At 44.2% G+C, this 25,244-nt stretch overlaps 1 protein-coding gene across 2 annotated transcripts in view; it reads right to left on the bottom strand.

Moving 5' to 3' along the window:
* Window positions 1-25,244, bottom strand: part of fkbp15b (FKBP prolyl isomerase family member 15b) — an 83,787-nt gene that overhangs the window by 39,343 nt on the left and 19,200 nt on the right. The window contains exons 6-19 of one of the 2 annotated variants that reach the window (XM_067969536.1): window positions 24,671-24,769; window positions 20,308-20,457; window positions 18,777-18,845; window positions 17,126-17,269; window positions 16,406-16,548; window positions 12,853-12,901; window positions 12,209-12,325; window positions 10,124-10,217; window positions 9,622-9,716; window positions 8,383-8,485; window positions 7,687-7,796; window positions 6,861-6,965; window positions 5,607-5,701; window positions 3,954-4,056 (exon numbers count right to left, since the gene is read on the bottom strand). In XM_067969536.1, the coding sequence (XP_067825637.1) occupies window positions 3,954-4,056; window positions 5,607-5,701; window positions 6,861-6,965; window positions 7,687-7,796; window positions 8,383-8,485; window positions 9,622-9,716; window positions 10,124-10,217; window positions 12,209-12,325; window positions 12,853-12,901; window positions 16,406-16,548; window positions 17,126-17,269; window positions 18,777-18,845; window positions 20,308-20,457; window positions 24,671-24,769 (1,476 nt within the window). Of the gene's footprint in view, window positions 1-3,953; window positions 4,057-5,606; window positions 5,702-6,860; window positions 6,966-7,686; window positions 7,797-8,382; window positions 8,486-9,621; window positions 9,717-10,123; window positions 10,218-12,208; window positions 12,326-12,852; window positions 12,902-16,405; window positions 16,549-17,125; window positions 17,270-18,776; window positions 18,846-20,307; window positions 20,458-24,670; window positions 24,770-25,244 lie in introns of those variants that run through there. The other variant, XM_067969537.1, reaches the window with a different exon arrangement.

The raw sequence follows: 25,244 nt of genomic DNA, 5'->3' as shown, positions 1-25,244 counted from the left end.
TTTTTCTCTCACCCTTCAGCTCAAAAACTTTTTGCACTGTGACTTGCTGGAAGTGCGAGCTGATAACGGAATGGCGAGGGCAACGGGGCCTCTGGGACCTTAGTGAACAGCGAGACCAACAGTCCATCTCCTTAATCAATGAGATTTAAGAATTGAGAAAGAAACAGAGGAATGACGGAGAAGGAGGGTGAATTAGAGTCAAATCCAGCGCAGAAAGAGAAATAAAGAGAGAGGGAAAGAAAGAACGGTTTAAGAGAGAGAAAAAAAAAATGTAAATTTGAAAGTTTTAAAATCTCCAAAAAGAATTTACTACATGCAAGAATGAGATTGAACAGTTTAAATAGTTCCCTTTCTGGGCCAGAGAGGTTGATTGGCATCACATCAACAATTATCATGTCGTTAAAGGGTACTTATGCTCTTAATCACCAGCCCTAACTTTCTGCAGCGAGTTTAATGGGCAATTAATGTGCAAATCTAGCAAGATCTTAAAAATAACAGGGAGGCTGATGGCGAGATGCCTTTTGTGCAAAGCAAACAGCAGTGCGGCGTAAATCAACCAGCAAGTTCCAGAGATTCGCGACTCACGGTGTAGCTCTTAATCCCGTGAACTTGCTGGCCGATTTGCGCATTAATAACATGCCGTTATTTTTCCAGCAGGATTCGGCCCAATAACTTGCAAATGATAAACTAAGCAGCTGATGGATTTTGCTGCTGTTATTGGGTACACTGTTGTATTCACTGAGCTGCTTTAGCAAGGAAGGTTACTTATCCTCTCGGGTGAGTAGTACTTTACCCAAAAGGCCAACCTAACCCAGAAAGGGTGAAAATGATGCCAAGCACACTCAAAAAGCACAAGATGGGCTCTCTCACCTGGGCTCTCACCAACTCCACTGGCAGTGCAAGCTGGGAAGAGAAAGTAGACTGACAGTAAAGTGCAGCACACAGTAAGTGAAGCACACGTACAGAGCACGACAGTGAGCACAAACGCTTGCATGAAGGCAACGGTCACTAAAAAACTTTCCCATCTTTATGCCCCCTCAGCACCAAATGTCACTGGCAGCTTTCAAATACCAAACATAATATCCACCATCTTGAAAGCAGACCTTGGTATTCAGCACACCACACACATAGCAGGACTCCATAGCCACACCATTTATGCAGCTGCTGTACCTAGACAAACACTGGGCTCCCGGACCCCAAAAACAGCTTGGCCTGGTATCAAATTTTAGGCTCCTCAGCACCGTGAGCACACCTTTCATCCATTGCCTACGGTACATAAACATCACTGTGGACACAGTGAGTCTTAGATTAAATAGGTCTCTCATTCTTTGATCAACCCAATACAAGAACACCACTGGGACTTAATCACCAAGAATTTAATGCCCTGATCCTAGCTGCAGTGGCACGAGGGGCACTACAACTGGCCTCAGCACCCCAGGCTACAGCAAAAGGAAAGAAATCAGTCACTTGTGGTCGCTATCCAGAGAACGTTGCGTGTGTGTTGTTTAATGAGGGCAGGATTGAACTCAGCTGTGACGGTTGCCCCCTTGCTTAAGCAGCCCATTAAACGCTCGCTGTCTTCAATCTCCCTTGGGCGAGATATCACAGGGTTGCTGGCGCCTACACCGTAAGTTGCCGAGGTGCAGGGTATTTTTTTTTTACGTTTGGCATTCTACCATTGCCGTGTTCTCCCCTCAGGCTCCACTGCACACAAGGCCTTGTTGTTTGAACACACCTTTTGGAGGTGGTGGCAGCAGTGAGACTGACTTGATGCAATGAGGCAGGAAACAAAAAAAAATACATTCTAAGTTCTCCAGAGCAAAGGACAGAGATTTGTACATGGAGACGAAACTACATTCAAAAGCAGGACGATGTCTATTGCAAGTAATTTAACTGTACCCTAATCATTCAACCTTCACATATAAATCAACAAAGCAACACAGTAGTTGGAGATTGTTCTGACTTCATTTGAGGGTAATCAGCTTCAGCAGCAGATCAAGGCAGTAAATTATGCGCATTCAACAACAACTTGCATTTATATAGTGCCTTTAACGTGGTAAAACGTCCCAAAGCGCTTCACAGGAGCGTTAGCAAACAAAATTTGACACCGAGCCACATAAGGAGATATTAGGACAGGTGAAAGTTAGGTTTTAAGGAGCGTCTTAAAGGAGGAGAAAGAGGTAGAGGCACGGAGAAGTTTAGGGAGGGAATTCCAGAGCTTCAGGCCTAGGCAGTTGAAGGCACGGCCGCCAATGGTGGAGCAAAGAAAATCGGGGGTGCGCAAGAGGCCAGAATTGGAAGACAGCAGAGATTTCGGAGGGTTGTAGGGCTGGAGGAGGTTACAGAGATAGCGAGGGGCGAGGCCACGGAGGGATTTGAAAACAAGGATGAGAATTTTAAATTATCTGCATAGCAACTACATGGAAGAGTTTTGAGAGAAACCCTTTGCACAATGGCCCAAGAGGCCACAGCACAAGTAGAATGAACTTTGACTCTGGTGTTTCTCAACCAGTTGAGGAGAGGCAGCAATATCTCCTGGTACTTGCTTTACCAACTTGTTGCAAAAAGACACCAGTTGGCAGATTCTATCCATTCCAAAGGTGATATTTTCTCTCAATAGCAGAAGGCCGTAGTGGGTAAAATATTGCCGATTTCTTGAGACAAATAATGTTTTTTTTTGGAAAGTCTGTGATCAAGCTGAAGATGTAACACTTTCCGTTCCAGACACCCTGTCTCAGCACCAAGCACTCCCATGTCACATTAAGTTAAATGCAGAGATCAACTTCCCCTACTCTGACTCAACATCGTACCCCAGTCCTATTCTCAGAACAGCACCACATGTTTCCATTTCTCACACCAGCCACCCTGTGCTGTCTGACAGAGATTACCATTTAGTGCCAAATTAGGGAAAGCTTTGTGCTGTGGTCCCCTGCCCACAAGTAACTAGAATAAATCTGCCCCAACTCATTTCAAGTAGGATTCAGACAGCCAGCAGAGATCTTTCGTTACACCTGCATTCGAGACTAGGTCCCAACCCACTCCACCATCCCTCTCAAGTCATACTTCAAAATTAATTTTCAGCAAAAATTAGAGAACATTTGCAAAAGCACACAATTAACACAAATTAAATAGTGAAGAACTTGCTTTGGTATTTAGTAACCAAACCGAAGGGAAAGAACTGTGGTGTGATACGAAAAAGACCTTACACACAACAGCAGCACTCACCCATGTGTTTACAGTACCCCAGTGTCTCCCATATTTGGATGGGGCCCTACTCGCTTGACTTTTTACCTGGTGTGGACTGTGGTACCTTTTAGAACATTGAGTCACAAATATTGGATCTAGGAGGATGCTTAGCTATTTCCACACTTGCAACATTTTCTGAAGTGTCAATTTTACATTTTGGGACAGAAATACATCTACACTCTCCAAAGGCTTCATGACAGGTGTAATGAGGGATATATGTTCTGGGAAAGCCTGGAATATCGCAAACTGCTTCCAGACTAGGAAAGGCACAGGTCAGATACAGCACAGGGCTTCCCCTACCTTGTGTGGCAGAGATGTTTCCTGTGTAGCACAGCGGAAGCCTTTCTAATTCAGGCTGGGCTGGTATTTCCAGGATCACTGAATGTTGTCAGCAACGCCGGGAGATATGCCCAGGCTGGATTCAGTAATATGGTGTGATTCTGCAGTCACTAATATAGTGCACCATCACACACAATGGGCGTCACTTTAGTAGTTTTACATTTCTTACTGCATTCTATATCAACATTACATTCAAGGGTTCAGACTGTGCAACAATCTGATTATTGATGAGGCTTGTGCTTTGCTGATGTTATTGCATTGATTATTTCATATTGGGGTATAAGCTCTGCTCCCCCCACCTCCAGAATCCACCTCACCTTCACTATAATCTTAACCCACTTACAGGAGTATCAGAAATCCAATCTTACCTTCTCTTGCTCTGCAAGCAGGATGCGGGTCTGGTTATTCTCCGTTGAGGATATCAGAGAGTCGTTCCTCTGCTCCATTAGCAAATTACTCTGTTCCACATATCTGCAAGAGGGAGGGAGACAGACAGACAGGAAAATGGAAACAGATAAGTGGGGGAGAACAGAAAATGAGAATAAAGGCAGGACAAAAAAAGTTTTTATCTCTACGCTGGAGGAGGTCTGGATCAGTCAGACCCCATTTTTGGGATATTTATAGGTCAAGTGGTATCAATCATCAACGCACCACACTTGACTTGCTGGACTGTCCAGTGATTCTGATCATATGGGAATTAGCAGTAAATACACAGGATGTCACAACAAAAGGACAGTATTGGTGAATAAGTCCATCAACTCTAACCAATATTCAACAATTTGTACCCCCTTCTTTTCGGTCGTATAGAGCCTTGATCAGACCCCATCTGGAGCACTGCATTCAGTTTTGGGCACCACAACTCAGGACGGTGATATTGGCCTTGGAGGGGGTGCAGCGCAGAGTCACTAGAATGAAATCGGGGCTTAAAGAGTTAAGATATGAGGACAGTTTGAATAAACTTGGCTTGTATTTCCTTAAACTTAGATGGTCTGGGTCAAGTGCTTTCAGTGTCTCAATGGGTTTCGAGCATCAACTCATCAGAGTGGGAATCTGGAACATACTCAACCAAAAGGCTGTGGATGTTGGGTCAACTGAAATTTTCAAGACCGACATCGATAGATTTTTGTTAGGTAAGGGAAGCAAGGGATATGGATCAAAGGCGGGCAAATGGAGGGAGGTACAGATCAGCCATGATCTAACAGGGGCAGAACAAGCTGAGGGGCTGAATGGCCTACTCCTTTCTATGTTCCTAAAATGGCTTTCAACAGGTGGCAGTGCATCACGGAGCAGTGGACACAGGTTCGGTCTCCCAGTCTGCTGAATTTCTGATCTCTGGATATGGAGGGTGGAAATCTTTTCCTCCAACCTTTGCTCCCAATGACAGTATCAGTCGTGGTCAGGATTCGGCGCTCAGCAATGCCGCACAGCTTCGCTTCCCAGTCAGGGAATTCAGCTTTCTCTTCACACAAAGAATTGTGGAATGCACTTGTGGAAAGTGAGTTGAGGCACTTGAAAGGGAGAAGGATCATTACTTGGATATTAAAGGATAAGGAGTAAGGGCAAACAATGATTAAAATAAATAGAACAGTTAAGGCCAATAAAAACAAAATGGACTCAATGAGCCAAATGGTCTACTCATGTTCCATGACAGATGCATGACCAGAAGCAAACCCAAACCCAACCCCAACCCAGGCCATAACCCTTACTTCAGAAGAGTTACCCTTCACGTCCCAAACCATCCATCTTTGCTGCCAATTGCCAATCAAAATACTGCCAAATGAGTTGAAGTTTGTCTACCTGGGTTCAAGCCACCCAAATCTCTGCCTGATTGTACACCGGATGGAAGCTTGCCCCAATTGGTGAAGGGCCAGCACTCTCCTAGTACCCACAAGCATCAACAAAATAATGATTTAAAATAAACCTGCTCATCTGAAACCAAAGACTGATTTCTGTTCTGATCCATTTCTTTATCTTTCCTCACACTGCTCGGGGTCATTGCGGTTTGATTTCTTCCCCAGTACCTTTGGTTTCTCTGGATCAGGTCACTGATCTTCCCATTCTGTTCTTCAATCCGACTACTTTTGTCAAACACTTCCTGTTTCAGCCGCTCATTTTCCTGCAAGGGAACAGAGTGGATGGAAAAGGAAAACAAAATACACACGACTGAGTACAAAGCTGTACTTTCCACTCACTGAGGAGTGATCGTTAACATATGAGCCAGATCAGAGCACCAATATCACTGCCCAATAATATACACACTAGAAAACAGTGCCAGGGGCTATTAAAGTATTCGGACACAGTGCCAGCAACCATCGACATATTTGCCGGAGCACAAGGGCAGCTGGTGGTACAGCACAGCACCATCAGTGCCTCGTAACACATGCAGGGACATTACATCAGCGTTTGTGATTAACATACACACTTGGATGCAGTGCTTGTGGCCATTAACATGCACAAAGTCCACATTGCAAATACCATTAATAAAAGCAGAAGCATAGCAACAATGCTCATCACCACTCACACACTGGGAATGGTGTGATAGCACCCATGCCTGTTCACATAGTGAGAGGCTTTTATTCCAATCTCCCACCATGTTTTATTGTTTGGGGGGGGGGGGGGGGGTGGCGAAAGAGGGAGAAAGGAGAGAGGTTGGTGAAATAGAAGATAAATGCAGAGAGGGAAAGTTCTCAGCCCAACCTCTTTGTTGTGGAACACAATCTAAGTTTCTCTGTTACATAAATCCTAGCTTCAGATGAGCTGGTTGGGGTTAGGATATATGGGAGGGGGTACAGGTACACAGGGAGCAGCAAATCATTTGCAGGGTACAGATAAGGAGGAAGATATGATGCATCACAAATACCACTGCTCCGGGTAGTGATACGGAAGTGAGGCCGTGGGATAAACAGACAAATCAAATTAAAACCACGGACCACAGAAAAGGCAGAAAGGAGATTACATGCATGCCCCAAGGGATGGCTGAGACGATCCAAAGATTAAGATGGCAAGAACATGTCACAAATGAATGACACTCACCCCAAACATCAGCAACTTTCCAGTATCAAGAAGTGCCAAATTCTCATGGTTTGGGCTTCCATTCTAGGCAACTGCCTGATCATTTGTGGGGAGTCCAACCCCTCCCACCATCATGTGGAAGGAGGAAAGCAGTCGGATATACACGGATAACCAGGGCACAGGATGCTATAGGCTTGGCGCTTCAAAAATTAACTCCACAGAATCTTACTTCTCCACAAACCTAACACAGCGACTGCACTCACCTGGACAATCCTCTGGATGTTGTGCATGATCATGCTGGTTTCCATGGTTACCGAGGAAATTCCAGGGAATGAGGGGCCGCTCAAGTGTTTCTGCAAGTCCTCCATCTGCGACATGGAAGGACAGACGTCAACTTAACTGTATTCTCCCAACAAGATGCGCCAACGTACTTCTTATCCGTTACATCCCTTTTTTTTTTAAAACCCATGCCCTCACACACTTGCATCACGTCACTATACATCGCACTCCTATCCCTGACCCTGCACTCGAGTCCCCACGCCTTCAATGCCATGCACATGCAGTTGAAAGCCCCTTGTATCAGTAGCAAGCATCAGCAGCTTACTTGACCTTGGAGGATGTCATACCCAAGCCTGATTCTGTCTTCACCCAATGTGTTTTTTTATTAAATTTATTCATTCTAAGGGTATGGGCTTGGCTAGCAAGGCCAACATTTATTGCCCATCCCAAGTAAATTTGACTATCCACGGTCAAACAGTCTGCTGATACTATCAACTACAGGTGTAAGTCTATACATGCACACTGCCAGCAAGGTATCAATAAGATAGCCATCAGGAATGGGAACCCTTGCTGATTTTCCCCTTTCACAGCCCAGAGTCCAATTGTAGCATTCCCAATTGTCACCCCAGTTGAAATCAGCTAAATTAGCTTTAATCCCTAGACTATGCAGAGATGTCCCTGGTCTGAATGGCTCAGCTCCACACCAAGTGGATCACCCCTGTAACATCAGGGGCAACCCCCTCCGTTTGCCTCCCAGCTGACCCAGCCTTCTGTAACATGCCAGGCTGCAAGATTCCAACATCAACCCACCTTAAGAGAAAGCTGCTCAATTTTATCTGACGCCTTGCTCACGGCCAATCGAATCTCAGTGTTATGCTGCCGTGCCTCAGTCATCATAAAGGAAGTGACATCACCAGCAGCTGTAAAAACAGAAGAGAAGAATCACACGGGCATACACAAAGGGTGTTGAAATGTTTTCTCTTCGAGTTGTGTATCATGACACTCTGAATTCGTTAAGTGCAAATTAAAGATAAACTTTGTGCAATTAAAAAACAAACAGCAGTCCGCCTTCCCACACGAAGCTACAAAACTACCCGCTCGAATTTTCTGCTTCATTTCCGAAGCGAAGTTAAGGAGGGCAAGTCACTGGGGCTTTGTGGGCCGGACAGTTTGGACATAGAGGCTATTATAAACACAGCTCCGGTCAAGCACTTGTGCACCGAGACCCACAGTATGGGGCAAGTACATGTGCACAATACCGCCCGCCTGTGCCCCCCCACCTCACAACCCACCCCAACAAACCAGGCAATGGACACAAGACCAACAACACTAAGTAATTGTGTCTACAGGACTGCAACTGCAACAGAGCAGAGTACACAAAGCACTGGTTGCTCACACTGCAACCTGAAAGGCTTAGTTTCTTAAGATTCATTCCCAAAGCTTGCACAAACCAAGACAATGCAACAGGATTAGCATAGTGCCTAGTACAAACACAACCCTTAATACCTTGGTACTGCGGTGCCTGGGCTGGGAACATCGGTCCAACCGTCTGAAGCTGGGTCTGAGCAGCATGGCTTTGAGGGTAACCGTAGGTCATCCCTGTGTATGGCTGAATTAGAGAAACAATCAATAGATTGTGTAATTATTTTTTTTAAAACCCTCAAATCTCCTTTATTTTCCCCCTCCGCCCACCACAGCTGGGAACTCAATGAGTCCTCCTTTAGCTGGGCAGGCAGACATCCTTCACTCCTTGCCAGCCAGTGCAAAGGATCAAGAATCATTGGCCACAAACTAGAGGCTCATTAGAACAGGCGATTCCAGGGGCCCACTGATCGTTAAGTGGGTGAAGCCAGTGTCTGTGGTCCGGCAAGTTACAGTATTTGACGATCAACAAGGAGAGGGTTCCCTAATAGCCCAGGGACAAGCCACGAGGGGCTGGCATAAAACCATCATCCTATTAAGAATCCTTCAAACGGAGTCCATATTTACAGCATTAGGTAGTCGCCCCTCCCTATCCCTGTAACCTCCTCTAGCCCTACAACCCTCTGAGGTCTCTGCGCTCCTCCAATTCTGGCCTCTTGCGCATCCCCAATTTTCAACGCTCCACCATTGGCAGCCGTGCCTTCGGTTGCCTAGGCCCTAAGCTCTGAATTCCCTCCCTAAACCTCTCTCCTCCTTTAAGACATTCCTTAAAACCTACCTCTTTGACCAAGCTTTTGGTCACCTGTCCCAACATCTCATGCAGCTAGGTGTCAAATTGTGTTTGATAACACTCCTTTGAAGTGCCTTGGGATGTTTTATAGTATGTTAAAAGGTGCTATATAAATGCAAGTTGTAGTTGTTGTCTATTACATAAGCTAAAAATGACTAAACTTCAAACAGTATTGCTTATGTCAAGCTCAGCATGGTTATTTTTCAGCTAATAACCATTCCTCCGGCTTTGCATCAAAAATTAACAGTCATGACTACTGGATACAATATAAAAGCTCATGAGTGAATTCAACTCAACGGTTCAGTAACTGAAAACAGGCAGGAAACACTGGATTTACTGCACATTAGTCGGGGACACGCATCAGAGTTCTAAAGTAAGTAAAAGCTGGGATTGGCATAAGTGTTGCCGCTGAACTATTCCTGGGTTATATCATCAAATCAATGGAACTCAAGCAAAAATAAATAAACTAGCCACCATTTGCCCCTTACCTATGCTCACTCAAGCCCAAATGGATGGAAAATATTGCAATGTACCTGGAAGGACTGACCACTACCAGCCAGTCCTTGGTGTGCAGACATAGCGACCGGCATTAATGCTGCAGAGGATGACGGGAGCAAAGAAACTGGCACTGTTAATTAAAAAAAAAAGTTACATTAGAAACAGAAAACTTGTGATAATCAGAGAAATGAACTGGCTGCAAGGAATGACAAATACAGGAGAGGTTTAAAACACAAGACTAAGTTTGTAAAGGTTTAACACTTGAGAACTACCTCCCCAATAGCAAGTGGGTGGCCACTGTGGGATGATTGAGCAACACAAGACAAGGAAAGTCCCAGGTTCAATCCCTGGCCTGTGGAGAGCTAGCGACAGCCACATTCGCAATGGTGGCATTTCAATAGGCCACGGTGCCAAGTAGACCCCAAGGACATTTGATCTGAATAAAATCTGTGCGGGCTCCAATTGAAATTAACTATGGTTGAATTAGTGATAAAATATGACAAGTGAGTCAGCGATAAAAGTGAGCAGAGGCCTTACCTGGTGGTGGCTGCTGTGGAGGCAGACAGTGAACAGGCTGTGCAGTGTGCTGAACTGAAGGGGCAGCAAGTGGGGCTCCCCTTGACGAATGATCCTGTGGGATTGATATAACATTAAGGAGATCGTGGGTGAAGAACATCAGAACAGGGACAAGGGGCTCAGTCATAATCACCCAAGCTTGTCCACAACTATCCACACCGTTGCCCAGGGTATGGGGTGCTAGGGTGATATCTGCTGCATGGAGCTGCAGGTTGAAAAGGTGAACTAAATGGGACTTTCTTGCACCTTAAATATTTCTTTATAATTGGAAAGGATAAGGATTTAGAGCCTAGATTTTCAAACTGGGCTCTAACCACCTGGGACCAAGTGTACCATCCATGAATTTAAATAGCACCGTTAATGTAAGCAATTCACAGAGGCAAAAAAATAGACACTAAGCCAAATAAGGAACTTTTAGGAGGGGTCAACAAAAGCTAGGTCAAGGAGGTTTTAAAAAAGGGTCCTTAAGGAGAAGAGGGAGGTGGAGAAGCGGAGGGGCTTGGGCAAGGAATTTCAGAATGTGCGCTCTTGGTGACTGAAAGCACCAGAGATGGGGAGTGGGAAGGACGGAATGCACAACAGGCCAGAGTCATGGAGAGTTTGGCGTGGTGAAGGGGGGGGGGTTTATAGGAGGTTACAGACATTGGGAGGGTCATGGCCATGAAGAAATTTGAAAACGAGGATAAGATTTCTAAATGAGGCATTAGTGGGCTGGAAGCCAATGTAGGTTAGAGGACAGGGGTGATGGGTGAGCTGAACTTGGTGCAGGATAGTATACAGGTAACAGAGTTTTGGATGAGCTGAAATTTAGAGGCAGGGCATGGGAGGCAGGCTGCAGGAGAGCATTGGAATAGTCGCACGTGGAGGTGACAAAGGTATGGATGAGGGTTACAGCGATGGGCTGAGGTGTGGGTGGAGGTGGGCAATGTTACTGAGATGGCAGTAGGCGGTCTTTGTGATGAAGATATGGGGTCAGAAGCTCAGCTTGGGGTCGGAATAGGACACCATGATTGCAAACAGTATGGTGCAGCCTGAGACAGTGGCCGAGGAGGGGGATGGAATCAGTGGTAAGGGTATGGAGTTGGTGACAAAGGGCAAAAACAATGGCTTCAGTCTCTCAGTGTTATCTGAAGGAAAATACATCATGACAGCCTATGACACTTTGTTATGGATACAGAATATTAAAAAAGGAGAAAGCAGCCAGTTACTTAATGCTGGGTGCTTCTGACCGGGAACCAAAATGGATGAGCCATTTACAATTTGCAAAGTTCCCTGATCACACAACAATTAAACTCCATGACTTGAGTTTGTGCTTATGGCCTTAAAAGTAACACAGCGCCACCTTAATAGAATACATTGTGCAATATATGCTAAAACACACCTGTCCTTATAAAACAGCACATCATCCCACCTATTATGAGCAACACCATAAGAGATGTACTGGTATATGAAAAACACATTTTGTGCAATGATACCACATTTGCTTTTGGGTAATTGGCCCTGACTTTCAGGGTTTAGGAGAGAGGGTTAGTGGAGGCAGTCAATATTTGCACTGAACTCCTAACACAGTTTACAAACAACTAATTCAGATCATGTGTGAACAGTACTGTATAACAGTGTGTGTTTTACTACCTGGCAATCTGCTGTAGGTTATCACAGGATAAACTGCAGTGATCATATCAGAGTTGTTAACCCCCAATGAGGACACCAAATGTCAAGGGAAAACACAGCATAATAAAACCACGACAACAAACTGCATATTACAGCAGATACAAGGGAACAGTAACTTCATCCAGGTGCCCGCTCTCGCTATTTAGGACGCCATCTAAACACCAATAAACATACACAAAAAAAAAACTATCCAAGCCACAATTAGATTAAGTGTTACAAACTCCTGAATGGTCAAGGATTGAGTTCGCTGCAGTACATTATGTGGTCCTTTACTCATTTTGAGCTTATAACCAAACAAAATAAAACTCATTCAATACAGAAACTAGATTAATAGCTCTAGAGCAGAACAAAGCTGCAGTCTTGCTAACTTATTACCTCAAGTTCTGAGTCACTGGAGTCAGGTTGTGCAGAGAGAGCTCCTGTGAGAAATGGCATTGGCTGCCCCATCTTCGCCATTCGAGAAATCAATTTGGCTTTAGTGGTGTCAGGGTTCTAGGAAAGAGAGGAGGGAGAATAACTGCCTGTAACTGTAACCAAAAACAAGGAGATCGTAAAACTCCAAATTCGCCTCTATTTCAGGGAGTGGATCCAACAGTCAAGAATTAAATGATAGAGCTCAGTTTGTTACTGCAAAGAGAGAGGCATGGGTGGGTCTCCTTGTCTTTCAACCCCAGAAATGCAGCAACGTATCCAAGTCCTGCACCATGGTTGGTCATACATTCACACTCCCTGCACGCCAAGTTCCTGTTTTCAGTCACATCACATTACAGGAAACGCCACGGAGGAAGAATTAGCAGGGGGCCAAGCTCTTTCACACAATACTTGGTGTGTAGAACAGTAGCAAGAGACCAGCAACAAGTTGCCTGTTTGCTTTTTTCAGTTAAGAAATAGGGCAGGAAATAAAAAAGGGAGATGGGAAGGGAGTAGAATCACAATGGCAAAAAGGGGGGGAAAAAAAAGATAATTGGATAGCAGACAGAGGTCACAGTTCAATAACTGCAAGCGGAACTCATACTTACTGCCAGCATGTCGCTTAGTGAATGAGACTTCACCCGCACCACATGCTCCCTGAAAAGCATGAAAAATTGGGATGTGATCATGTTTATTGGCAGCAACATTAACAGTTTTTTTTTAAAATAAAGATGAGCCCCTTTACCTTAATCTCCAAAAATATTTATGATAATTCACCGCATTCCAAAAAAAATCCAGACAGCTCCTTTCCCAAATAAATCAAACAGAGTGCTGGGATATCAGGTAGGGAAAGTAGTGAAGCCCCCACTCCAACTTTACCAAATGCACACTTAACGGAGGCGGGGGTGTGCAGCGATTGTGAAGTCGTACGCTTAGGCAGTCGGTCCTCGTGGGACTCTACTCAACGTCAGACACAGGTATGGAGGAGAACGTGGTACAGGCGGAGCAGCGAGATCACTGCAACCAGGCCGAGGTGCTAAACTGCAACACTGTTGCCTCAAGTGCCCAACTACACTAACCACCTGCGGCACAGTCAGGTTTTCTGACGAGAAACATTAAATATTCATGGTTTGAACTCAGGACAATTCAAGTTGGGTAAATCTCAAAAATCAGAACCAGATGCTCATTCATCAAAATCTGCTGCAGACAGACAAATTATAATCCTGGGGTTAAAAATAACATTTGAAATGTGATGAACTCACTTTATAAATCTATTCCTAGCTTCTTGGTTGAAAAGTTTGAAGCCATTGCAAAACAGGAAAAACACATTAACTTCAGCCTGTTAACATAAAAACATCAGTGGCTCAGCCGTCCTGCTAGGTAAACGCACCATCAAATGAAACCGAGTCACAAAGACTGTCACATTTTGTGATTTTCAATGATTTGAACTAGAGGGATTTTTAAGAACATAAGAAATAGGAGCAGAAGTAGGCCATGCGGCTCTGAGCCTGCTCCGACATTCAATCAGATCATGACTGATCTTCAACCTCAACTCCACTTTCCTGCCCAATCCCCATATCCCTTGATTCCCCTAGAATCCAAAAATCTATCTATCTCAGCCTTAAATATATTCAATGACTCAGAATGCCAAAGATTCACAACCCTCTGCAAGAAAAAATTCTTCCTCATCTCAGTCTTGAATGGTCGACCCCTTATCCAGAGACAATGCCTCCTAGTTCTAGACTCTCTAGCCAGGGGCAACAACCTCTCAGCATCTATCCTGTCAAGTCCCCTCATAATCTTGTACGTTTCAATGAGATCACCTCTCATTCTTCTAAACTCCAGAGAGTATAGGCCCATTCTACTCAACCTGTCCTCACAGGACAGCCGAACATCCCAGGAATTTTTGGTTTAAGGTACAAGATGTTTTTGACAGGAAGTCAGAATCAGCATTGAAGGGTCCAGCATCTTTTTTTTAAATTGAGGAGATAAGCAGATGGAGCCAATTAGACTAAGAGGGGCTAGATTTATTGATCAGCTGTCCCGAAAAGAGATGGGTCAACCATTGAAAGTCTTATGCCCGTTTGGGACAAGGAGATTGTCAACACCTTCCAACACTTCCAGTAAACATTCACACACGCTATGTTAGAATGGCTGCACTCATGCCAGCTTAGCTGGCAGGAAGCCCACACCCTTGTAGGATAGCCAGCTCAGGTAACCAACCCTGGCTGAGGGTCAGATGTCACATCATTGCCTTCTAGTCCAGCTAAAAACACACGATTTTCTGCAGAGACCGTCTGCAACAGCGAGTAAAGGAGTAAGACCTATATAGAAAGATCTCTCCTTTAACTTAATGCTGACTGGTTTCAGGGAAATTACTGGTCGGAAGAATGTATTTAGATCGCTAACAAGGACATTGTGGTGCACTCTTATTTTCCATGTTACAAGGAGTGTAACAAATAGATTAGAATTCATTGTACACGTTACTGTTTGTTAACACAATTTCTAAAATAAATTAGCCTCTTGGTTTACAACCAGCCTCATCTCACTAAAGTCTTCATTAGTTCACCTTTTGGAAGATAGGAGCAATGTACGCGGGGGCAAGTGCAAGCCTACAGTACCCAGTGCGTCTAATGAGGCGTTTCAATGTTCCAGCTCTCCCTCACCTCCCCACCCAAACCTAGGGTTATGCTATCATATGATATAACATTGTGTAGTACAGGAAAACTCCTGGTCGTAAGGAACTTGGGGTCCACTTCTGCGAGACTGGTGGTGCTGAATCTAAGAGAATATCTAGTCCAGGCCCAAAATGTTTAACAGACCAGTTTCAATACCTAGTCTGTACTGAGTTAGCTGACCAGAGAGCACAATTGGTCTCAGCATACTTCAGCCAGGGAGAGAAAAAAAGTCAGTCAAGGTTCCCACTTCTGTTTGCTATCAAGTGACCCCTCATGGAAAGTGTGTGCATGGACGAGGACGGGATTGGGCTCAGCTCGGATGCCAACCAACATCATCTAGGCTCACATATGAAACAGACATTTGGATGAGGTACTGGAAGAATGCTACTGCTAAAGAACCATACGCCAGGATAAGACTAAACACGATAGTCAGGAGAGAATGAATATCCAACAATAATGCGCGTCGCAAACACAGCTATCAACTTCCACACCGTTTACTGTATAAACTCAAGTCCACATTTTCCATCGCCAAACCTAAACCAGTGACGAGCGTTTGAAGTAAATAGCAAATGAGCCATCCTCTGCCACTCTGTAATCCAAACTAGAAGCTGATGTCACTGGACAGGTACGCTGGAATAGGGTCAAATGAGCTGTTTGAATGCAAAGAGGATATTCGAGCCAGAGGCAGGCCATTTCCAATCTCCCCATGAGGAAAAAGCTGTAGCAGAGGAGAGAGATTTACCCCATTAATGCCACAAGGAATCCCGAGAGGAAGCATTAGGATCACCTTACTTAGCAACCACACAGGCTAAATTCCAGCCAGCCACTACACTTCATGCATCAGCTTAGAATTAGTGTAATAATTCTACACTCTAAACTAACATAACAAGTAAAGCAGCAACTCACTTTTTCCTGGTAACAAAAACAGCTTTTTACTGCTTACTAATCCCGACCTGGTGTGACATCCCACCCCCTAATCCAGCTGCCACAAGTCCTTATTGTGCCCAAGACCAGCAGACACCAGGCCTGAGTGGCCCAACTTCACAACATCTGTACTTCTATCCTCCTTGCCTCAACTTTCCATCAGGGATCTTCCAGTTGGAAATGGAAAGGGGGGCAGGAAAAAAAGATAAAATTACATACATCAGAGTTTTCTGACCTTAAAAAAAAAAAATCACAGGTCCAGAAAACCCAATGGCACGATTTTCTTTGCAGCAGCTTTCAGATGTTAAGGTCCCAAGAAAAAAAAACTGAAATCTATGTGAACCTGGATCCTAACTCTTTGCGGTACATCCTTTCTCACACAGCCAGATGCAGCAATGGGTCACCTTAAGAATTTGTCAAAAGGAACTCCCTGACTCTCAGGACAAGAGGGATTAACTCTAGCTATATCATAAGACATTTTAGTAAAATTATGAATAGAAAATTCGAGTCAGTGGCACAGGAAGAGTTGTGGGCTTTCGATATTCTACAACTTTCATACCCAGGTTTTGGAGGCACAGACACAGGTGCTGGGATCGAAGTTTCCATGGCCAGGTTTTCTATGCTGGGGGCTGGTGAAGACGCAACCGAATCACGAGAGCTGATACTCTGCTTGTCGAACCCAGATTCCTTTGCAAACTTTACCTAAGAGAGAGATGAGAGTAACAAACTCAGATTTCCAATACACAAATATCCAAGTACTCGCCAGCCATCGACATACTTAATTGGGAAAACACCCAGGCAACGGCCATCGGTCAAAATCGGTGTTTAGTTCAACCATCAGTGCGCGTGTTTAACAAAAAACTGACATTCCAGTTGGTCCTGAAATGTCAGGACTATAAAATGAAATCCTTAAGAGACAGGCCACACTATACCCAAAATCAGCCAAAGCACTCGTTTTCAGAAAAACACATTTTATATCAACATACACATTGCTCCATATTGTCCTTTCCTCGCACATTCCATCTAAACCGTTCCATTAGACACACAATCCTCATCAGTTGAGATGGCAGCACTCTCAGCTGCAGAAGTCTCCAAAGGTGGTGTCAATCCCACTAAAGATGACCCAACTGGGGGAGAATACACCAGGCTCCATTCCCTAGATAGCCTGTACAGGAGGATTTAACCTTACCCCAAACAGGGGCGAAAAGCCCTACTTCAAGCCCCCCACTTATCAGACAGTTGTCAGACTGCCCAATTACCCACCTTAGCTGCTACTCACCCTTTTAACCTCCACCTCAAAGAGAAGCATGGCATCGGGTGGAATCCGGTTTGGTATTCCCTGTGATCCATATGCCAAACTTGGAGGTATAATCAACAGTCTCTTCCCATTTTTCTTCATTCCTAGCATTCCATCCTCCCAGCCCTGCAAGATCCAGCAGTTACAAAGCAGAGTAAAACATTTTGAATAGATTAAGTAAACGAGCATCTTGAGAATAGTGATCGTAATATGAATTAATTACTTAATCAATCAATCTGGGGTTTGGGGGGGGGGGGGGGGTGGGGGGGGGGAAGCATCACAAACCAAGATGAGGAAGGTTTTGTAATTAATTACCAAACAAGTATATCCCTCAAAGACAAAATGAGTACTTCTGAGGTGCTGCAAACATAATCTACAAGTGCGGTTAGGGCCAGTATTAAACAAAATACAGCTTATGTAAGGCTGGAGCATGATGGCGAAAATGAAGACTGGGAGAATACAGAAAGCAACAGCCTGCTTTTAGACAGCACCTTTAACATAGTAAAGCATCCTAAGACGCTTCACAGGAGCGCAATCAAACAAAAACTGACACCAAGCCAAAAGGAGACATTAGGACAGGTGACCAAAAGCTTGGTTGAAGACGTAGGTTTTAAGGAGCGTCTTAAAGGAGAAAGAGGTGGAGAAGCGGAGAGGTTTAGGGAGGGAATTCCAGAGCTTAGGACCTAGATGGCTGATGGCGCAGCCGTCAATAGTGGGCCGAAGTGGGGATGCACTAGTGGCAGTGATGTGGGCAAAAGCAGACTGCTAAAAAAAAAAGCCACAGCTGGTACAGGGTAATAGCTAAAGGCTTGTAGAAGTACATCAAGAAAAAGAAAGTGGGAGAGGAGGCAGTGGGACATTAAAAACAGATTGAGGTATGACGGCAGGATTGCCAGTGAATTATTTTGCTTCAATCTACACAGTTGGTTATGACACAAAAGCTACTAAAGCCAGAGATTAGTGAAGGGGAGAAGCTTACAGGCATTGATATAGAAGCAGAAAAATTGTAATAAACTAATGGGATTGAAGCAAGACAAGTGTCCAGGCTCAGACTGTCTCCACGCAAGGATACTTAAAGAATACAGGTGAGGAAATTGGGGGTGCATTAGTTCTAATCTTTCAACGGTCACTGAATTTGGGGATAAGACCCTAGAATTGGATGGTAGCAAATGTTACAAGAAAAAAAAGACAAAAAAAGAGTCAAGCCAAGTAACTGAAGGCCAGTGAGGTTATATTAATGGGAAATTTGCTAGAATCCATCAATAGTTAAAAAAAGTGGGCAGTGTATGCTCCTATAAGGCCCCCCATCAGCATCACAGAGTCAGAAAATTACCCCTTCTATGCCAAGGCTACTCGTGAACTATAGAGTGTGGCACTAGGGGGGCTGCTGTCACCTGTCAAAACATAACTCAGCACAAAGTGAAGAAAAACTGGAGGAGGACAAAACAAAATGCACCAGCACATATGATGTTACTCTGCTGTTGTTACAGGTGCCATAATACTTTCTTTTAAAAAAAACTGCAACAGGACCCAGTTCATTGGCAAGAGACTGCTACTTTTCAGTGTACTACTTTTATTTACTTTCCAGTATTAGTCTGTGTTCATGCTCACACCCCACAACCCCGTGGACTACCTTGATCACTTTCCCAGATCCTATTTTCAGCCGCAGCAACTTGTCTCTGTTGACATTCGTGTCAAATACCTGCAAAACAGCAAAGTGTGAAACAGCAACTGTGACGAGGGGCACCCAACACAATGGACTACAGCAAACTTACGCCCATTTTCCTGAGGGCACGGCTGCTTCAAGAACTATTGCATTAAACTCTACCCAACCTAAATCTTGCGCTTGTGAATGATGCTAATTCTGGGGGGGGGGGGGGGGGGGAGGCGCATCCAGTTTCAGCATCAACCACCTCCAGGCCAGTATAGTACTGTTAGGGTGTGGTCTCCTCTTCGCTGCCATGCTAAAATTGCAGAATAAACTTGAGAGTCGGGTTCAGAGGAATGTTGCACCTCCTGAGCAGGCCTCCTGAGTTTTTAAAAACTTACTCATGGTCGATTAAATGTTGCATGTGGACGCTTCCACCCACGCTCTCCCAACATTTCAATGTTAATAGCCAGGAGGCGTCTGCAGTGGTTCAGTGACTCTCACCCAAGTCAGAAGGTCGTGGGTTCAAGTCCCACCCTAGAGACTTGAGCACATAATCTAGACTGACACTTCTGTGCAATACTGTGCTGCACTGTCGGAAGTGCCGTCTTTTAGATGAGACGTTAAACCGAGGCCCCATCTGCCCTCTCAGGTGGATGCAAAATATCCCACAGCACTCTTCAAAGAAGAAGAGCAGGTGAGATCCCCCCAGTGTCCTGGCCAATATTTATCCCTCAACCAACATCGCTAAAACAGATTGTCTGGTCACTATCGCATTGCTGTTTGTGGGACCTCTGTGCGAAAATTACATTACAACAGTAACTACACTTCAAAAGTACTTGATTGGTTGTAAAGCACTTTAGGACATCCCGAGATCATGAAAGGTGTTATATAAATGCAAGTTCTTTCTTTCTCCCTTTCTTTCCAACTGTATGTACCTTCAAGCGCACATGTACAGACCTCTCCTGGGTGTAATCAGAGCTGAGCAGTATAAACAAGCTTTGCACTATGTAATAATGAGCTATAAATGCACTTGAATGCAGAGTAAAGCTGCCTCTGCTCTGCCCCAACATGCCTCAGCCTCAAAGGAACATCTGTTACTGCACCAGTGTCATTTTTCCATTTCCTATATCAGCCATTCTATGGTCTTTGAGATTCCAAATTCAGTGCCAATCAGCACTGAATTAGTTTAAGTTTAGAAGTGAATCAAGACCCCAAACCTGGGGCCCTCACAGCTAGCAGACAGAGGCTTCATCACATCAATCTGGGCTGTATTTGAAAGGCCAGCGTCTGACCCACTGCACCACCCAGTCTCCCCAAGGATCTGGAGTTGAAACACCAGCTAATATTTAAACTTTGTCATGTTTAAAGTTCCTGGCTAAGGTACTAATTGGACTTGAAGTAATACCTGCTTTTAAGTACAGTCCTCAACATAAGGGGACCCCAGAACAAAGCACCAAGAGCCCATGGCACGGAGCCTGAAGCATCCCAATTCCACCTCCTCAACTTCCCCTACCTGTCCAAACGTGTGGTTCTGGTAAAGCCAACCCGTGTACGACACTTCCAGAGAGTCACCTGTTTCGACTGCCTGTCCATCTCCTGGGACCAGATCCTGGGTCAGCACAGATTCCAGCGATGAGGTGCTGTTGCATTTTGCCAAACACACCTACATGGGAGCAAATATAGACTGAAACAGAGGGTCTGAGAAGACAGCATGGTAAAATCGGTTACCACCATTGTGTGAACTAGAATCCACCAAGCCAAAAATCCCAGTCACAGCTACTGTGACGAACAGTGAAGGGCAATGACACCAGACTCCCCCTGCACACTTACAAGTCACCCAAGATCAAGTTAATCAGCATCTACTTAAGTACTTTTATTAGATCACCAGCAATGTAGACACACAGCTGGAGAGCTCAAGCTTAAAACAAACCAAGTTTCAATATGATCAAAGTAGGAAAATCCCAGATTACTTGATCAATCCACGAAAATAGGACTGGAGGCCACAAAGATACATTAGTGATGAATAGCTTTAAAACAGATACTAGAAGAATTTTTTCAAAAAGAGAAATGTTTGGAACAATCTTCCAGGCAGGGTAGCAGCAGAAAAGACAGTGAGACTGGATGCAATTGCCTTCAAAAGTCTTTTCTTGTCTGTGACTTTGCTGTACACTTTAAACCAGCATTTAGTAGTGAAGTATTGCCATACATCAGCCTTCTGGTGTAGGTATGGCTTTATGAGATGCAGATGGCAGTGGCAAATATTCAATGAGAGTGTGCCATTAATGAAATTTAGCATTACAGGGATCACAAATGTGCATGGTGAACTGTGGCCTATACTCTATTTATGGTGCCTCAAGCATGATTCCACACAGAATGTCTGCTTCTAGGCTGCCTCCATGTAAAGATCTTCATACGAACACAGAGGGGCCAATCTGACTCTGGAACAATGAGGATCCAGCAGACAAGTTCAAAGTTAGTCACAGAAGATATCACCCATGTGTCATTCACTGGGTACGATAGTGTAGAGGTTATGTGACAGAGTGCAGCAAAGCACATCGGGAGAGACATAGCATTTAAAAGCAGCGCGTGAACCAGGCAGCAAATCAGCAACAAAGCAGGAGCAGGGAAAAATTCAAACCGTGACGTCATAGGCAAGCGGAGGGAAGAGCAACAGAACTTCATTCAATATACACTTTCTAAACTATTAAACCTAAATAAAAGTTAAATAAGTAAATAAATCAGAGTAATTAATTAAATCTAAGCGAATAAAATAAACTAAGTGAAAGATACAGACATTAAAGTGACCCAAATAGCATTAATATCTGGTATACATAAATAATAAAAGTAAATAATCCGTAATAAATTACTGATTAATTAGATATCAAACTAATCCATCAACTAATACTAGACCTCAAGTGATCCGATTAGCTCTAGAGATAAATTAACAAATAAAGACTAGAAATAGCAGTACAGGCTATGTGTCGGGATTGAGATATGTGGGGGTTTGTGGACAGTGAGACTATTCTGGATTGCCACGTCTGCAGGAATTGTCTCTGCCTTGAGTCACTCCAGCTCAAGGACTCTCAGCTGGAGTGCGAGTTAGAGACACTCTGACACATAAGGGAGTGGGAGGAATTTCTGGATAGTTTACTCCAAAGCACAGTCACAGCTCAGAGGAGAGCACAGGTACAGGAAGAAGAGAATGTGACCGTCAGTCAGCAGGGTAAGGGGACCTGAGGGGAGATAGAGGAGGAGGTCCCGCAGACACTGACCCTGTCCAACAATGAGGATAAGGAGAAAGACTGCGGGGAGGACAGCCAGAATGCTGACCTAGCCTAGGCATCGTGGAGCAGAGGGCTGTCCAAAGGGGGAGAGGAGCAGAATAGAAATGCAGTAGTTACAGGGGATTCAATAATTAGGGGGGGCAGATAGCATCCTCTGCAGCCACGATTGAGATTCCCGAAGGGAGTGTTGCCTACCCGATGCTGCTGGAAAAGGAGGGAGCTGATCCAGTTGTCGTGATCCATGTGGGACTCAATGACAGGGAAGAAAAGGGAGGAAAGTCCTGCAGAGGGATTACCAGGAGATAGGAGCTAAATTAAAAGGCAGGATCTTGAGGGTATACCTGAGCCATGTGCAAATTGACATAGGGATAAACAGGTTAGGAAAGTTAACACGTGGCTAAAGGATTGGCATGGGAAAGAAGGGTTCCACTCCATGGGGCAGCAAGGAGCTGCATCGCTGGGATGGGCTTTACCTGAACCGGGACCAAGGTCAGAGCTGAAAGGATAAATAGGACTGTAGAAAGGATTTTAAAATCAATAAAGGGGGGTGGCTCAGACAAAAACAAAAATAAAAATATCCTAAAGACCAAAAAAAAGGATGACAGCAAAGTCCAGGTCATCAATAGTGTTAAAGGTAACTTCAGGTTCAGAAAAAAAATAGGAACTAACAAAATACAACAGAAGTGATTAAAAAAAAGGACTGCAATGTGTTAAGAACATCAGGGCATAAAGGCAGGAGAGGGTCCATAGCCAAATTAAAAGTTCCACACACTAACGCATATTGCATAAGGAATAAAGTGAATTGGAAGTGTAAATTCAGCTAAAAGGATAGGACATAGTGGCCATCACCAAGACCTGGCTACAAGCTGGGCATGACGGGTTATAAGGTCTTTAGAAAGGACAGGGAAATTGGGAAAGGAGGAGTGACGATATTTGATAAGGGACACTATTACAGCATTAGAAAGAGGGGATATCAGTAAGGGTGATCAGGCAGTAGAAACGCTATGGGTAGAACTGAGGAATAGGAAAGGATGCAAGACTTCGGTGGGAGTTGTTTATAGACCTCCAGATAGCAGTGATAAAGTAGCGGGATACATAAATGCAGAGATCAGAGAAGCTTGTTGCAAAAACAGTAATTATAACGGGAGACTTTAATTTTCACACAGATTGGGAGAAGCAGAACAGCTCCAGTCCCAAAGGCAGCTAATTTTTTGATTGTATTCAGGACAATTTTCTGGAACAATATGTTCTTGAACCAAGAGAACAGGCCATCTTAGATTTAATAATTAGTAATGAGCCTGAATTATTCAATAATCTATTGGGGTAAGGGAACAGTGACCATAATATGATCGAATTCGATATTAGGTTTGAGAGGGAGAAGGTGAGTCATGAACCAAGGTTTTAAATTTAGGTAAGGCTGACTTTGGAAGGAGGGGGCAGAAATTGACCACAGTAGACTGGGCAGAACTACTAAAATTACGGACGAACAGTATTTAGTAGAATATAAGACCTGTACATACCCCTAAAGGACAAGAGCTCGACTTGTGTAATTAAACAACCTCGTCAACAAAGGAAGTGAGAGATAGTATAAAACTAAAGGAAAGGGCTTATACAAAGGCAAAGAACAGTAGAGATCCAGCAGACTGGGAGAGATGTAAAGAACATAAGAAATAGGAGCAGGAGTAGGCCATACGGCCCCTCAAGCCTGCTCCAACATTCAATAAGATCATGGCTGATCTTCAACCTCAACTCCACTTTCGGGCCAGCAAAGGGATACAAAGAAAGTGGTAAGCACCACAAAAGGGGAATACGAGAAAAATCTTGCAACGGATATGAAGGACAACACCAAAGGTTTCAGCAAATATATTAAGAGAAAGAGGGTGGCCAAGGGTAATGTGGGCCCCTTAATGTCAGACGCAGGTGATATTGTAATTGGAAATCAGGAAATTATACTTACTAAACAGCTTCTTTATATCGGTCTCCACAGTGGAGGATGAGGATAATATACCAGAGATACAAGGAAAACTAAAAATAAATCATGGGAGGAGCTAACTAAATTTAATATAAGTAAAAACTAGGCCGTTCAGGGGTGATGTGAGAAAGCACTTCTTCACACAAAGGATTGTAGAAATCTGGAACACTCCCCCAAAAAGCTGTTGAGGTTGGGGGTGAATTGAAAATTACAAAACTGAGATTGATAGATTTTTGTTAAGCAAGGATATTAAGGGTTTCAGAACCAAGGTGGGTAAATGGAGTTAGGATACAGATCAGCCATGATCTAATTGAAAGGCGGAACAGGCTCAAGGGGCTGAATGGCCTACTCCTGTTCCTACGTTGAGTAATCCAGAGAGCGCGAGTCCACATGGACAGCAGGGGTTCAAGAAAGCGATCCACCATCACTTCTGAGGCCGACACAGGACTCCATTTTCCTTTACTCTATATCCTTTACTCTATATCCTTTGACACATGTTTCTAACACATTTATCGATCTCAATCTTGAAAATTTTGATTTACCCACATCCAGAGAATGAATTTTTAAAAAATGACAGCCTGGAATGGCCACAGACCCCTCAACGAGCACTCTGATTTTACCTGTTTGCTGAATTCCACCACGGCCTTCTCAGAATCAAACATGACTGACCAATTCTGCCGCTGGTCGTCGTAAAACACACAGTAATTATTGGCCTGAACCTGAAGGGAAAGAAGATTTAGATGGGTTAAGTTAAGCAGAGTGACTTCCAGTGACTCATTTGATGATGCACTTCTTAGTGTAGAACTAAGCCACACAGACACCATTAAGTTCACAGGTTCATCCTGACATGTACTGAGTTAGCTGATTTCAAGCAGAGCACCAATAAAGGTGCAATCATTGGTCTCAACATCTCCGAGTTGAGCGGGAAGTTGGGGGGGGGGTCGTAGAAAAGAAGAGGGGAGAAGAAAGAAAGAATTGGGAGGGGTGGTTAAAATCAAAGATCCACCCCTTGATTGTTATCCAGTGGCTGTTGCTATTAAATGTGGGTGTTTGGACAGGATGGAACTCTGTTATGATGCATGGTATAGTTGAATAGCCTTTGGACATGTTCTCTGGCCACTGGGGCAAGGTACTGAACAACCAGCGCCTGCAGAACAGTATGCAAAATACGTTGACACGTTCAGAAAAGAACAG

Source organism: Heptranchias perlo, chromosome 31 (assembly GCF_035084215.1).
Source record: "Heptranchias perlo isolate sHepPer1 chromosome 31, sHepPer1.hap1, whole genome shotgun sequence".
NCBI lineage: Eukaryota > Metazoa > Chordata > Chondrichthyes > Hexanchiformes > Hexanchidae > Heptranchias > Heptranchias perlo.
The sequence above is the reverse complement of the archived record's forward strand: the minus strand, read 5'-3'. Positions and strand labels throughout refer to the sequence as shown.